General features: G+C 32.0%; 2 protein-coding genes across 2 annotated transcripts; both read left to right on the forward strand.

The window, feature by feature from the left end:
• The first annotated feature begins 3227 nt into the window (after positions 1-3227).
• LOC115718465 (RHOMBOID-like protein 2) lies at positions 3228-6803 on the forward strand. The gene is made up of 6 exons (XM_030647249.2): positions 3228-3836; positions 4738-4901; positions 5280-5443; positions 5536-5792; positions 6089-6215; positions 6495-6803. Exons 1-6 carry the CDS (start codon positions 3496-3498, stop codon positions 6621-6623), a joined length of 1182 nt encoding a protein of 393 aa, XP_030503109.2. The 5' UTR covers positions 3228-3495; the 3' UTR covers positions 6624-6803.
• A 3847-nt stretch (positions 6804-10650) lies between these two features.
• On the forward strand, positions 10651-11518 carry LOC133034435 (uncharacterized). The gene is made up of 2 exons (XM_061109522.1): positions 10651-10708; positions 10833-11518. The coding sequence occupies exons 1-2, from the start codon at positions 10651-10653 to the stop codon at positions 11516-11518; spliced, it is 744 nt and encodes a 247-aa protein (XP_060965505.1).
• The last annotated feature ends 4181 nt before the right edge of the window (positions 11519-15699 follow it).

Here is a 15699-nt window from a genome sequence, read left to right on the forward strand (position 1 = left end):
GCTTAACTAACAAATCAAAGAACATGTATAATACTCTTGAGATCGAACCTAACCATATCAGGATTAAGATCATTTGATATAGGATCAACAGGTGATATTGAATTGAATAGATATTACGGTAAGTTTTAATATATCTAATCAAAGTTCAATATCGGTCCCTTCCGATGTATACTCCATACATCCGATAATGCTAAACTTTGCCAATGTCCTGGAAATGACATAACACTTTTCCAAGGTGTAAGAATACCTATCGCTGATTATACCATGTCAGTCTAAATCCAGTGTTCTGACAAATCAGGAAATAAACTTTCGAACATATAATTAAGATTATATTCCACTGTGCTGACAACACTATAATCATTAACAAATTCATATTTTCTGGACTTAAAAAGAATTCATACATTATATACATATAATTCATGAAATAAATCATGTGAACCATGCAACATAAAATGTTATTTCTGATCTTTATTAATAAGTAAATCTGATTATATTGAAATGAGTTTTATTTAGGGCACAAAACCCAACAATCGTGCCCAACATCGGGCCTAAAAATTAAAAAAAAAATAAAGGGCCATCAGGCCCATATATCGGGCCCTATCGTGCCCAATATCGGGCCCTATTGTGCCCAATATCGGGCCTAAAAATTAAAAAAACAAAAGGGCCATCGGGCCTTACATCAGGCTCATCAAGGGAAAAAAATCAATCACCATTGGTCCTACCCCATCGGGCTCAACATCGGGTCCTAATGACCCCATCGGGCGGACCATCGGGCCGACTATCGGGCCCACATTAGGCCTGACATCGGACCTTCATCTTCCCGGATGAATCAATCCTAAATCACACTCTAAACAGAGCCAAAAAATCACACCTTAAATCACACACTAAATCATAGATCCTAAATCTATCAATAAAATGCATTTTAAACCTAAATCAATAATTAAAAAATTCAAAAAATCCAAAGACACGAGATCTTACCTTTGCCGACATTGGGTGGTGGTGGTTTGGTCGAGATGGGTTTGATTTTCTTAGTCGTGGTGTTCGGTGGTGTTCGGTCAGTTTTCGTGGTGTTCCTCGTCGATCGGCAGTGGGTGCGGTGCGGCGGAGGAGGACGTCGTGGGTAGGGGCGATGGGTGTAGACGATCGCCGTGCGGTGCGGTCCGACGGAGGAGGACGTTGTGGTAGGGGAAAAGGGCGGTGGACGGTGGGGTTGCTCGTGGGTTTAGGGTGGATTTGAGAGAGAAAGGAGGTAGAGATAGAGGGTTGAGAAAAGTGGGAGGGATATTTTGAGGTTTAGGGAAAACTATACCTATTTGCCCAATTTTAGTATACTTAGGTATAACATTTTAATTTGGGTGTAAATAATGCACAGTAAATCAAATTTCCCAAAAAAAAGTGTAGAGAACAAAAAAATAAATCAATTTTTTAAACTTGATATGAAAATTTTTGTTGAATTGAGTGTTTTTCAATCTTTCTTTCCATACCAAATATGATTTTTTTTTCACCATATTTCCTACCCTTTTCTCACTTTTTTTCTTCACAAAAATCTTTCCAAATATAACCTTAAAGTTCCTTATATACATTATTTTTAATATTATACTTGAAAAATATATTTAAAATTATTTGATATGATTTAATTGTTCAATTATTCATAATATGTAATTTAAATTTTTTATAAACCACTGCACGCACGCAAACTGCGACCTGTTTACTAATTATTTTTTTATAACCACACCTCACTCCCTTTACCAAACGTTGTTTGTACACCCTAAAATTTTTCTTTTACATTATTTTTTAAAAAAAACCCTCAAAGACATTTGCGTTCTTGTTCTCAGGCTTCTCTTCTTCTTTAATTTTGATCTCATTTTTGCACTAATAGAAATATTCAAATCAGGTTTTTGGTTAAAATATTACGAGATATCAGTTCTAATATGATACTCTATTGGATAATTAATCTCGAAGTGATTGAAATTTGTAGTTGTATGAATATTTTTTCATTTTTTGTATGAAAGTAAAATCTATTAATAATGCACTGGGAAAACCAAATGGAATAGGTAAATATTAAATAATTAGTAGCAACAAAGGGTAGAGTATAGTATCCATTAACGATTAGTTCTTTTTATTTTTTATTTTTTTTTTGAAAGATTTTCCATTAGCAACCATTATTTAATTTTAATTAGTGGGTGTACTTATTAAAAAATAAATTAAAAAAAATTAAAAAAAAATATTTATTTGGTCATTTTACAAAAGACTAATTATGTAACTATTTTTGAGGTGTAATTATAATTTTATGGGTATAAACATAAATCCCCTTATTATTTCTTATTAGAGAAAGACATATTGGGTTGGGATAATTGTTAGTTCCGTTTTGGGGTGAAATACTTTACTTGTAAACAAAGAAAGAAAAAGAAAAGAAAACAGTTGTAATTGTATATTGTAGTTAGTATAGTTCACTTATTCACAAAAATGGTTAACCATAACTCCCTAACCCACCACCATATTATTAAAGTAACTCACACCCACCCATATAATATTAATGGTAAGTAACCAATCGCCAACTAACGAAATAAACAATACTTTGATAATGTAATTGGATCATTACATTTGTTGATTTCCCATAATTAAATATAGATGTAGATTTTTCATTTAATATATATATATAAAGTAAATCAATAAATGAACTTTTCGATGCTACTAATATGATATGCTTATTTTGAAGTTCTGTTTAATTGTTTTCCTGTTACGTGCAACTTAATATTTTAAACTAAAGGAGTTGCTCCTCATAGTGACTAGAAAATTGTCAAAATAATAAAGAATATATTCATATACATAGTTAGAACAATAGTAAATAATAATTAATACTATATATATATAGGGATATGATTTTGTCCCGTTATTGTACATTCACGGATTACAATCCGTAATGTACGGCAGCCGTCAGATGAGGGAGTTATTTGATCTGAACGGCTGAGATTGATCTAGAGGTAATTAGGGGTAAAAAGTAGAAACGTACCCTGACACTCATTTAATGTACTTTGAGACCCATCTAATGTACCACGGAATACATTCCGTGAAAGTACATCACGGAACAAAATCATATCCCTATATATATATGTTAAACTATAGATCAACTAAAGGAATTGTAAACCACAGCCAATCTAGTCACTCCAACTTGAAGAATTTGGTGATCTAATAAAGTTGAGAATAAAAACAAATACTAGTATACTACCAAATGGTATGAAGTATAAGAAGAGCAACTTAAAACATAAAAAAAGATGATTATTTTACACAACAAAGCAATATATGAAAACATTTGAAGCCGATTCAGTAGGTAAAATGTTACCCTCCAAAACCAAAACAACACAAAAAATGTACATGTAATCCAAATTATATCCAAAAGAAAAAAACCTATTAAATCTTTAATAATTTTTGCATCGAGTAGAGAAAGATATCAAAATCATTGAAGTTTTTATATATTTGAAATCAACGGTCGGGATGGAGAGGAGTCCTTCATCACCAGCGGCGAACCACGTAGAGATTAAGGTCCGACCACGCCGCGGGGACAACGTGGGTCATCCTGCCCCGGTTGACACTTCCTCTCGGCCTTCGGCGACGCCGTTTCGGCTCACCGCCTCTTCCGGCGAGGACAAGCCATTCAAGAGATGGACCTCTTGGCTTGTTCCGTCGTTTGTGGTGGTCAACATTGTCTTGTTTGCTGTCACCATGTCCGTTAACGATTGCCCCAAGAATTCGACTTCTTGTTTGGCTCGATTCTTGGGGCGATTTTCCTTTCAGCCTCTGAAAGAAAACCCACTTCTGGGTCCCTCTGCTTCTGCGTAAGCCCTTCTCTATCTGCATGTGTATAATCTTATCTATACCGTTTGGAATGCTTATATGGTTGTTGTAGAAATGGGTTTTGTTGATTATCCCTCATTTTTGTTGGAAAGTTGTGATTGAACTTATGAATGTGTTAATGGAGATTAGAGAAAAATAATGTTGATCTGATCTCTTTGTTGAATGTTAAATATGGCAAGTAATTTGTTTCATTATTCGATTAGTGAGTTGGAGATTGAGTGATCAATGAGCTTTTGAAGTTCTAGAGCTTGCCATGTTTATCTGTCATTGGAAAGTCAATAATCCAACGGTAAAGCTAAACTAGTTTTTAAACAAATGTAGCTCAGAAGTTCTGAATCCAATATAAATGTATTGGAGATTTTATATATTTCAAAAGTAGAAATTAGTGTTCTTTTGAGAATTTTTATATTTGGGGATTTCCGGCAACGCGCTTTGAATTTTGAACTGTTGTTATGTGCACAGAATATTATTTCCACACGTCCAATTGAATCCTCTTGTTTCCTTTTACCATCATTCACTTGGATTGATCATGAGTTTTGAGTTTTGCCATATCTAGTTTCATACTTGAACTTCATTACTGTAGTGGTTTCAAAGTATCTTACACTACTCTGCTAAGGAGGTCTAACATGAAATAAGTCTAATAGATCACTTTGTAGTAGTTTCATATGATGGCATTATGCTGTTGACCTCTTCTTTTTCTCTTCTCAAATCACTCATCTTTCAAATATTTGTCATTGATTAAATGGAAAGTTGTTAAAAGGGTAGACCATGACGAGCACCTTAAGTTCTGTAAATGCGAAATGTAGCAATTTTCCTTATATCAATCTCTTGTAATTTTTTTTGTTTCCTCTTGTTCGTATGATTTTTTTTACCTCTTTACAGATTAGAAAAGATGGGTGCTCTAGAAGTGGATAAAGTGGTCCATAAACACCAAGCATGGCGCTTGATCACTTGTGCTTGGTTACATGCTGGAGTTTTCCATTTACTTGCCAATATGTTAAGTCTTCTTTTCATTGGTATTCGACTTGAGCAAGAATTTGGGTTTGGTATGCATCTAATCTCTCAGATAGATGTGTTTTGAAATTTTCATGGTGGTTAGCTCTTATTATATAAGTTGTTAATGTTTTAGTTGGGTTTGGTATTCCATGTACAAATCTAAACTAGTTTGATTCAACCCAACCCATCATTCTTCTTTCTACTTTCCCATAACATTTGGATACATTTTCTGGCCATAGAAGTATACTCAAATTAAATTGAAGTGTCCAAAATAAAGAAGAAATTTTTGTATGATAAATAACTGTGAAAAAGGAAAGAAAGACTCCCCCAGTGTACATGATTTCTTTTCTTCATTGGTTTAGTGAATAGCTTCTTTTCTAGCTCACAGGTTTGAGCTACCTTTTCATTTCTTTTTTCTTCTTTTGCAGTAAGGATTGGATTGCTTTATATCATATCTGGTTTTGGAGGCAGTTTGCTATCAGCTCTTTTCATTCAAAGTGGCATATCAGTTGGTGCCTCGGGTGCACTTTTTGGTTTACTAGGAGGTATGCTTTCAGAGCTTATTACAAATTGGACTTTATATGCAAATAAGGTAAATAAAACTGTCCCCTAACGCATATCACCTTATTGTATTTGACAATATTCACAACCACATTATCTTACATTGTTATATTTACTGGGCAGTTGGCGGCATTGGTGACTCTCATTTTCATCATTGTGGTAAATTTAGCTGTGGGAATCCTCCCACATGTTGACAACTTTGCTCATATTGGTGGATTTTTGTCTGGATTCCTGCTTGGATTTATATTTTTAGTAAGGCCCCAGTACAGATGGATTAGCCAGAAATTTACTTCCCAAGGCCGCACTGCTACTCCAATTAATAAACACAGGACATATCAGTATGCTCTGTTGATTTTTTCTCTGGTTCTTCTCATTGTGGGGTAATGTCGTACTCCATTTCTTACCAGCGAATTGTTTTAAAAAGGCATATCTTAAAATTTTTAAAGCACATTTCTAAAGAACACTCTCACCATTGAAGTACCATAATATGTGTCCCTTAATGCATAGTTATTTGAATGAGATGAAAATAGAAGTGGTTGCTTCATCTTTTTGGGAATGTATAGCATGGCATAATTTCCAAGTTTGAGAGATTAGTCAATACATGATTGTGAATTTAAATTATTCTTGCATGTCAACAAATTTGATGTCTTATAACCAAAAGCTTGTAATTTTTCAGATTCATTGTTGGGTTGATTATGCTCTTTCGAGGGGTTAATGTAAATCAGCGTTGTTCATGGTGTCATTATCTTAGTTGTGTCCCTACTGCTCGATGGAACTGCAACTCTCAAAAAGAATTTTGCGAGGTAACTCATGCTGCTCATTTGTTTTTCTTTTTAGCCTCTAGTTTTGTGTGATATTGTTCTTTATGTGGTGTAATGTTCATTCGTAAAGTTCCCTGCTTGAGGGGTTAACATCTTGCTGAGTGATTTTGGGAATAACATGACTAGAGCATTAAGTTACCTTGCAGGAAGTTATAAAGAATTTAAGGCCCCCAATCTGGCTTGGTCACCTTTATTTAGGAACATTGTTAAAATGTGTTGATTTCTCATTGTGTGTCCACATTATTTACCATGTAATTTCAGACGATCCAATTCGGAAATCAGATGAATATGACATGTGAAAGGAATGGTAGAAGCAGCATTTTTCAGTTATCAGATAATAACCCTTCAAGGGCTCAGGTCCAGGAGTTCTGCCGTCAACTTTGCAGTTAGACATCTTTTTATTACCCCACATAATGCAAGGTTACTCACCTTATCTCATTCTTGTAAATAATTCATTCTTAAATATCTGTAAACACCATTTTTTCTTCTTTGTTTTCTGTATCCATAAGCAATAATTGGTTATTTTTCACCGTTAATCTTGCAATGTGTTCAAAGTTCCTTCCATCTAAATTACAAGTCATTTTTTTTCAGCAATGCTAGGTAAATATTTATTTTACACACATAAAATACACACAATGTTGACACTATTTTTGTTTGTATTTTAAGACACAGTTACATGTATGCACTTTTGCTTTCTGCCAATTGAGTTATTTCCAATTCATAGGAGGTGAGTTGTATTCATAATATAGAAATATGTGGTAATTTTTATTGACTGCAAACATGAAACAAAATATCAATATCAATTGACATTGTCTCTTTATATAAATAACAAACGTTGACATAGATATTTGGGATAATTTCATGTATTCTTTGGAAACTTCTCAAAATAAATTTTAAATGTTCTATTTGATAAATATCATGACAAAATTGTAAACTATAAAGAAGTCCAACCAATTGAGAGAGTATCAATAGATTCTTTTTTCGGAGTAATTGGATATTAATATCGCTAAAAAGAATAGAGTTATGGCGGTTACAAACTCAAAATTTTGAATACTTATGCAGCGAAAATCCCTTAACTTTAATTATTTTTGCTGATAATTTGGTCACTAATGGGCCAAGTATAATAGATTTGGTGCTGATAATTTGGTCACTAATGGGCCGAGTATAATAGATTTGGTCTAAAATTTGATCCATTGTATTATTAGATAAACTTAGCCTTCATATGGATTGGATGTAGAGGTGGCAATTTGTATTCATGGGTTGTGTCCATGTTTTATCGAGACATAGGAATTACTAGTAAATGTCAAACTTAAACCTGATTCATTTATTAACCATGTCGAAAGCTAAAATCTAAACCAAACCTCTTTATAAATGGGTTGACTCGACCCGACCCATTTAAACTGTTTATATTAAAAAAGATCACACTAAATTGTGATCAACTTATCAACTCATTAATATGTTTATGCAAGTAAGAACATGTTTACAATTGTTTTATGACACATTTATAAGTCGTTGAACATGTTCATGTCCTATTTAACTAACTTAATACAATTTATATGCAAAAAATATAATAATTATAAGAGTAAATACTTTTAAATAGGTCATTGTCGTGTCATTTTCTGGTTAGGTGTGTCAACTCGAAAATAAATTGTTTAATAAACGGGTTAGTCATGTCAACTCGAGAATGATCCAAACCCATTTAAGAGAAATCCAAACTCGTTTATCTTGTGCGGATTTTGAATCATGTTATTGTGTCTGATCTATTTTGTCACCCCTAAGAGCAGCTCCATTAATACTGCCTTTATTCTAGTTGCCCATCTGTCTTTGTCAGGGGTATAGCTACTAAGAAGAGTAGCTAATGCATTGGAGGAAAAAAGCTTGACTACTCCAACTGCTATATAGGGGCATCGGTCTTGGGTCATGGGGTCAATATTTGAAAAAATTACATGGTATACCCATTTTACTTTACTTATTTTAATTTTTACCTCTATTTTTATATTCTTTAAGATATATTCACTTTTATAGATGCTATTCCCATTAAACCCCTTAGGTTAATGCAAATTATATACTAGACTTAAGTAGATAATAAAGGTATATTGGGTAACCCACTCAAAAAAGTGGATCTATTTTTAAAAAATATAATATGAGGGTATTTTTGATTAACGTATAAAAAAAGAGGTATTTTTCAACTTATCCCTCAATATTTTATATATATATATATATATATTAAAAAAATTAAGGTAAATATTGAAGATAAATATAGTGTGTGGGACCATAGGAGTAACTTTTATAGCATGTTTACTAATAGAGGAAATTACACTTATTATGGGATTTTAAAAGTTCTTATGATAAATATGACACATTTAAGTTTGACCAATTTATATGGTATTTTTTTATTATTATTTTTAGTTCTTTTTATGGTATTTGATATGCCATAAATATGTAATTAGGTTTTTAAATCCCATATTTAATGTTTTTATTTGTTTAGGAAGTTTTATTTGTTATTGATGCCGGAAAAGTCACCGGAGTTTGCTGCCGGTGCCGGAAAAGTCGCTGGAGTAGCGGTCGGTGCCGGAAAAGTTGCTGGAGTTGCTGTCGGCGCCGAAAATTCGTCGGAATTGGCATTGTCGCTGAAAAAATCACTGAAAAAATACCAAGAAACCGGTTTCTGGTTTCTTAGAAACCGGTTTCTTGATTTTTCCGTTGACAATGCCAATTCTGACGACTTTTCTAACGCTAGCAGCTACTCCGACGATTTTTCCGGCACCGACAGCAAACTTCGGAAAAGTCATCAAAATTGGCATAGTCGCCGGAAAGATTACCAAGAAACTGGTTTCTGGTTTCTTGATGAAGAAACCAGTTTTTTGGTGATTTTTCTAGTGATTTCTCTGACGACAATGGCAATTCTGACGACTTTTCTGGCGTTGGTAGCAACTCTGACGACTAATACACCGACAGCTACTCCGGTGACTTTTTCAGTACTGACAGTAAACTCTGGGAAATTCGTCTGAATTGGCATTGTCGCCGGAAAAATCACCAAGAAACTGGTTTTTTTTCTTCATCAAGAAACCAATTTCTTGATGAAGAAACCAGTTTTTTGGTAATTTTTTTTGTATTTTTTTTTCTCTATTTGGTTGATTTATGAAACTAGTTTCAATTATTTTCAGTGTATATCATTTTTATTTTGTTTTCATAATCTTTATTATTGTTGTGTAACAAAATTAGTTCCTTGATGAAGAAACCACTTTTTTGGTGAAGAAACCAGTTTCTTGATGAAAAAACCACTTTCTTGGTGATTTTTCTAGTGATTTTGCTGGCGACAATACCAATTCAGACGACTTTTTTTACGCTGGTAATAACTCCGGTGATTTTTCTGACACCGGTAATTACTTCAGCGACTTTTCCGACACCGACATCAAACTCCAGAATAGTCGTCGGACTTGGCATTGTCATCGGAAAAGTTTCTTGGTGATTTTTCCAGGGACAATGCTAATTCTGACGTCTTTTTTGGCGCCGGCAGAAACTCCGGCGACTTTTCGGCACCGACGGCTACTCCGACGACTTTTCCGGTGCAGTCAGTAAACTCTGGTGACTTTTCCGGCATGAGTGACAACTTCGGCGATCACTATAGTTTTATTTGTTTTATTTTTTTAAAAAAAATAAATATGAAGGGAATTTTAATATTTTTTATGGTAATTTAATTAAGTTTTTATTTTTTATGAATTTTAAATTCAGATTTTTTTTAATGTTTTATATGAAAAAAACCATATTTTTAGTTTGATTGGTTAGATAATGCCATATTTAGTGGCATTTACTTTTTATGCCATATTTATCATAACCTTAATAATTTTTCCCATATTTTTGAAAATAGCCCTTACTAATAAGTAATGGGAATCAATGATAAGATAATCATTCCCTTACATTTATTTACTTACATTATTAAAATTAGGAAAGGGAGAACTTGATTAAATAAGGGAGAACTTTCCTCAATAATTTTGTAAGGAATGCCATTAAGGGTAATGGATTTTAATTATTTTTATTTTATTTTTTAATATTAAATATATAATGACAATTTTATCCTTTAAAATATGTCTTACAAAATAACTACCATATAATATAGTTTAACTCAAAAGGGCAATTTAGTCAATTTAAGCATTCCGATTATATTTCCTAAGATAGTAAACAATATAAATCACTACCATTCCATTTCCAAAAAAATTTAGTGAACAACATATTACAAATATTGATTCCGATTATATTTCATTTATTCCGTTACATTTCTCATTTAATTTATTCCAATTCTGAATACTGTATAGTAAACGTGCCATTAGAGTTGTTAAGTGTTGGAGTAATTTTTAGTAGTAAGTGGCCAAAAATGATGTGGATGAGAGACAAAAAAATATTATATTTTGGAATAATGTGGAATTTTGTGGCAACTTTTAGAATTGTTTGCATTGGAGATGCTCTAACTAAATGCAATTTTCTTGAAGTTTGAAAAACCTAAGACTTAGGCTATCTGGGTAGGCATTGGCACTACCGTGACTGCAGCAGGAGGCATTTTCCTGGACTGGTGCGTGTCTGTTTTCACGCATTTGATAGCTGAAAAACAAGGCCTGGCTGCTGCTCTGTGTTGGGCAGTTTGGGGAGCGAGAAATGATGTTGTATGGCAAGGGAAATCGTTTAATTTTTCAGCCATAGTCGCCTCTGCTAAAAGCTATCTTGATCAATGGAAATACGCTCAAAAAACTCAAATTGAGTCATTATGGTCTGATCTTCAAGACTATGATGGGATGGAGCGTTGGATTAAACCTCAGGTTAATAGTATCAAGATCAATGTAGATGCTGCTATCTTTGAAGGACAAAACCGATTTGGAAGTGCCTTGGTGGTTCGTGACCATCATGGTATGCTTATCGAATGCCGTACCAAATTACACATTGGTAATATTGCTCCGTCCATTGCTGAAGCTCTGAGCTTTCGGGAAGCTCTAAGTTGGATCAAAGACCAAATTTACAATGAAGCTTGGGTCGAGACGGATTGCTTAGTGGTTGTACAAGCTTTGCGGAACTCGACTATCTTGTCTTCTCATTTTGGATGTGTGATCCAAGATTGCAAAGCCATGTTGGCTAGTTTGAATAATGTCTATTTTTGTTTTGTTAAGCGGTCAGCTAATAGAGTTGCTCATGAGTTTGCCAGAGCATCTTTATTTTATCCTGATTGTACCTTCAGTATGGAAAATATTTCAACTGAGTTGTTGCCTACTTTGGTAACTGATTTCGAAGGTTAATAAAAATTGATTTTACCTTTCAAAAAAAAAAAAATAAAGACTTAGGCTATCTCCAATTATAATTGTACAACTTAGTATTACACCAATATCAAATATGCAATAAAATTACTTTTTATTCTAACCATACTATCACAAAAAAAAATATTTTTTGGCATGACCTTTTAATATGTTATATAACACATGATGCATATATATATATATACCAGGTTAATGTTACGTGCAATGCACGTATAATTAATTTTTTTAATTAAATTTAATTAAGTGATGTTAAGTGCAATATATGTATATTTAATTTTTTTATTTAAATAATGTATTTTTTTTTTAATTTTTGAAATAGGCTTGAGATTTCGATATTTAAAGATTTTTTTTAACTATTGCAGTTAATTGATGTGCTCTTTGAATGTAATTATTTATACATATTTTATATGTACAATAAATTATTGTACATATACAAAATCTTATACAAAATGTCATTAAAATACAAAACGCAAGCAATTTTTTTGATATTATTTAATATTTATGGAATAATAAATAATAAAAGAAACTTAGCATAATAATTGATGTGTTTATTTTGATGTAATTGAAAATTATTGTAAAATTATTAATTATTAGAGGAAAAATATCTTAACATCTATTCAAATTAGGTAATTCCAACAAAATAGCCCCATGAGTAGCAAATATTTAAAATATCAATAATATTTATTACAAATTAAAATTTAATTTTTTTATATAAAATATCTACATAATTTTTATGGGGAGTTACTCCATATACTATTTTTTTAACTTTTTTTTTTTTTTTTTCAAATTTACAGTTTCGGTTTCTAAAGTGGTTGCAGCACTAGTTGCAATAGGGGTTTCTATACGATTTTTTGTTGCAATTTAAGTTGCAGCACTAGTTGCATTAGGGGTTTTTATGTAGAATTCCGTAAAAATGAAAAAAAAAAATATTTTGAAGTATAAAAATAAAAAAAAAACCCATTTTTATTATTAAATGTATATAATAATATTATAAAATTAATAAAAAAATATTCTATTAAGTAATAGTATATTCTGTTAAAATTAACTTAAAATACCATTATAACACATTTTATATAAAAAAAGATATATATATATATATTAATATAAACACTAAAAACTAAAAGAAAAAGCATTTGACATATTTACAGTACCATGGCATTTTAACACCAAAAATGTTCTTTTGCAGTTTTATTGTAGATGCCCTTAGGCATGTTTAACATTATTTTTAATTATTTTCATAGATTTAAAAGTGTTTGGTTGATATTTTTGAAAAATAGTTTAATTTCTTTATAAATATTGTAAAATTTTATAGTAAATAATAAGATAAAATAATTTGAATAAAAAATAATGAAAACTTCATCAAACCTATTTCTTTTGTAAAAAAAAATGTATTTTTCTAATTTGTTTAAAAAATTATTTTATGAAAACATTTTCAATCACTTATATTTTTTAAGAAAAAAACAAAACAACATATAATTTTTTTTAATTATGGTGCGAAACTTCTTCTCTTTAGCTAAATTTTTTGATATATTTAATTGCACCTAACAATATTTATTTGATTATCAAAACCTTATCATGGAGTTAAGATTTTGTAGCTGCTAAGGGTAACATATAAACTCCACAAATCACAATAATATGAGTGATGTCCACACATTTTTATTGTATAAGCTAATTAGGAATTTTGCGTCCCAAACTTTGACATATACTAAATCGTTTCCTTAAACTTTTCAGGACGTTAAATCTACCCCCAAATTATTGAGATTGTAAGATTCAAGAGCTCTTCTCTAATTTTACTAATGAGCGCCTAACGCAGATAAAAATTTAGAAAAACGATTTGGTACATGTCTGTGGAGTTTAAACACTTGTCCAAATATCCTAACTAACTATTCATTTTTGTTAGTTAGTGGTCAAAGTTAATTAATTTTGTTGAACTAATATTTAAGCTTTTAGCTCCTTTTGTACATGTTTATATATAGGCCTTTAGTGTTCTTTGTTGGGTGACGATTCAAAAGAGAATTTAGATGACATATTGAGTGAAAGAACTGTTATACAAGAAGTTGTGTGTGTCTGATCACAGTATCCTCACATGAGCTATAATGTAGGAGCAAGACTCTATTATTGAAGAAGATGGACCTCTATTTTTCTATTGTAATCTCCAAGCATGATTAATGAAGTATAGCCTCGAGGCTCCAAGCGCCAATTCCTGACGAGGCACTAGTACTAACTTCACCACATTCCTCTCGAATCACCCTTTCTGGTGGAAAGTAACTGAATTCTCCTGGAGCAACACATCTAATGTAACATCCTCGCTCTTGCTTGATGCCACAAGACTTTAATATATTGCTGACATAGTACCCAATGACCTTTACTTTGGACTCGATAAGCTCGTCTTCGAAAGTGACAGTAGGATCTTGGGGGGTCTTTGATTTACGAACTTGGGTGGTCATGATTTTAAAGTCTACGTCACCTGGTGAAAAAACAAAAGTGACTCGAGGTAAAAACAAGGGTCTCGCTAAAGGGATAGAAGCTAAAATCTGGGATTCTGGCCAAGCTGCATCTCGCAGAAAACAGCGTTTACCCTCGGAAATTTCTTGCAAAAACCGCCTATAGCGACTGGCAAATTCAGTTTGATGTGTTTCTATTAAGTGATCCCTAATTTTGGCATCATTTATCTCAAGAATGGTTTTAGGTATATAAATTTTGGATTCGAAGGGGGAGGCCAACAATTTAGGACAATTAGTTTCTAAGAATTCAGGGATTGTAGTTTCTGGAACAACTTGGGTCATGTTTTTGAGTAAATAATATTCCAATCTCTGAAAAGTTCAAATACAATCTAACCTAAGAATCCATGAACTGAATAACCTAAATTTTCTCCTTAAAACCCTAAAAATTATCCAGAAAACTAAATCGAAAATTATCTAAACCAAACAAAGTAAATAATGATGCAATCGATTACAAAAATAGGATTACTAACTCAGGAAAAGGGAATAACAAAGATAAAGAGATAAACCACTCACTGTTTTGACGAATGTTTCTAGCTAATGAAGAACTTGTCGAATGAGAATTTGATGGCAGAGGTAATGAGTTCTGAGAATCTCTGAGGTTAAGGATGAAGTCCAATGAAACGCGCAAAAAATAAGTCAAAGATAGTGAGGGCATGCAATGTGATGAGAAATCGAAAATGGTTTTCCAGAATGGCTTGAAAGTTTAAAAGATAGAAATGGCAAAATGAGTGTTCACTCTCGAATTTTATACCCTGGAAGTGATCACAGTTATATCAAAAGAATTAAAATCTAACGATTGGGAACATGGAAAAATTGGAAAAGATGGGCATTTAATGCTAATGATGTGCCTCGAAATCCTGAACTGCTGTTGTCAATTTTAATATGCAAGTGCACGTATTTTTGTTCAAGTAATAAACTCACACGAGTGAGGTCGAACCACAGGAAATTGAACTGAATACTACTAAATTAGACTTATGATTCTATTTGGTAGATAAATAATTTTTGACAGAGTTTAAAATAAAGAGAAACAAGAAAATTAAAGAAAGCAATAAATGTGTTTAATCAAGGATGATAATTAAGGAAACGAATCCTGCTGTTTCAATTACCCAATTGTTAATGCTAACTACTATTCCTCTTTCTTTATGTGAATGACAGATTATAAAATTAACCTAATTCTTCTTAGATTTTTTAGGTCCTAAATCATATGTTATCTATTGCATCTCTGAGATAGACTAACATACAATTAGCATTAAGCAATAATCTCAATGTCACTTAGGCTATGCAAATACTCTCATTTCACATCAAAACATAGTTTATCCAATTTTAGCATTCCCAATTCTCACTTTTCAGATTTTGAATTGGGATCATAAATCATGTAAAATGTGATCAATCTTAAACATGTAATTAAACATAAATATGGATAAATTCACAATTAAGAAAGAAGAAATATCAATTATCATTAACCAAAAGTAATTTCAATCAACATTCATCATCTCCCTAAATAGGAGTTTAGTTCATAAAATTCATAATAACATCCATAATCAAATCTAAAACAGAAATTAACATAGAAATTAAGAATTTAAAGAAGAACTAGTTGGTGATTGCATTCCGGATAGCCACAATTGCTTCCTTTGCCTCCTTCTTCATCTCTAGGGTTTT

This window comes from Cannabis sativa, chromosome 2 (assembly GCF_029168945.1).
Source record: "Cannabis sativa cultivar Pink pepper isolate KNU-18-1 chromosome 2, ASM2916894v1, whole genome shotgun sequence".
NCBI classification, from domain to species: Eukaryota; Viridiplantae; Streptophyta; class Magnoliopsida; order Rosales; family Cannabaceae; genus Cannabis; species Cannabis sativa.

Bases quoted from the DNA above. Each gene is read 5' to 3' on its own strand.
- LOC115718465 (XM_030647249.2), top strand. From the start codon at position 3,496: ATGGAGAGGAGTCCTTCATCACCAGCGGCGAACCACGTAGAGATTAAG. The intron at 4,902-5,279 runs GTATGCATCTAA...CTTCTTTTGCAG, and splicing joins TGAGCAAGAATTTGGGTTTG to TAAGGATTGGATTGCTTTAT. The intron at 6,216-6,494 runs GTAACTCATGCT...ATGTAATTTCAG, and splicing joins CTCAAAAAGAATTTTGCGAG to ACGATCCAATTCGGAAATCA.
- LOC133034435 (XM_061109522.1), top strand. From the start codon at position 10,651: ATGTGGAATTTTGTGGCAACTTTTAGAATTGTTTGCATTGGAGATGCT. The intron at 10,709-10,832 runs GCAATTTTCTTG...CGCATTTGATAG, and splicing joins TGGAGATGCTCTAACTAAAT to CTGAAAAACAAGGCCTGGCT.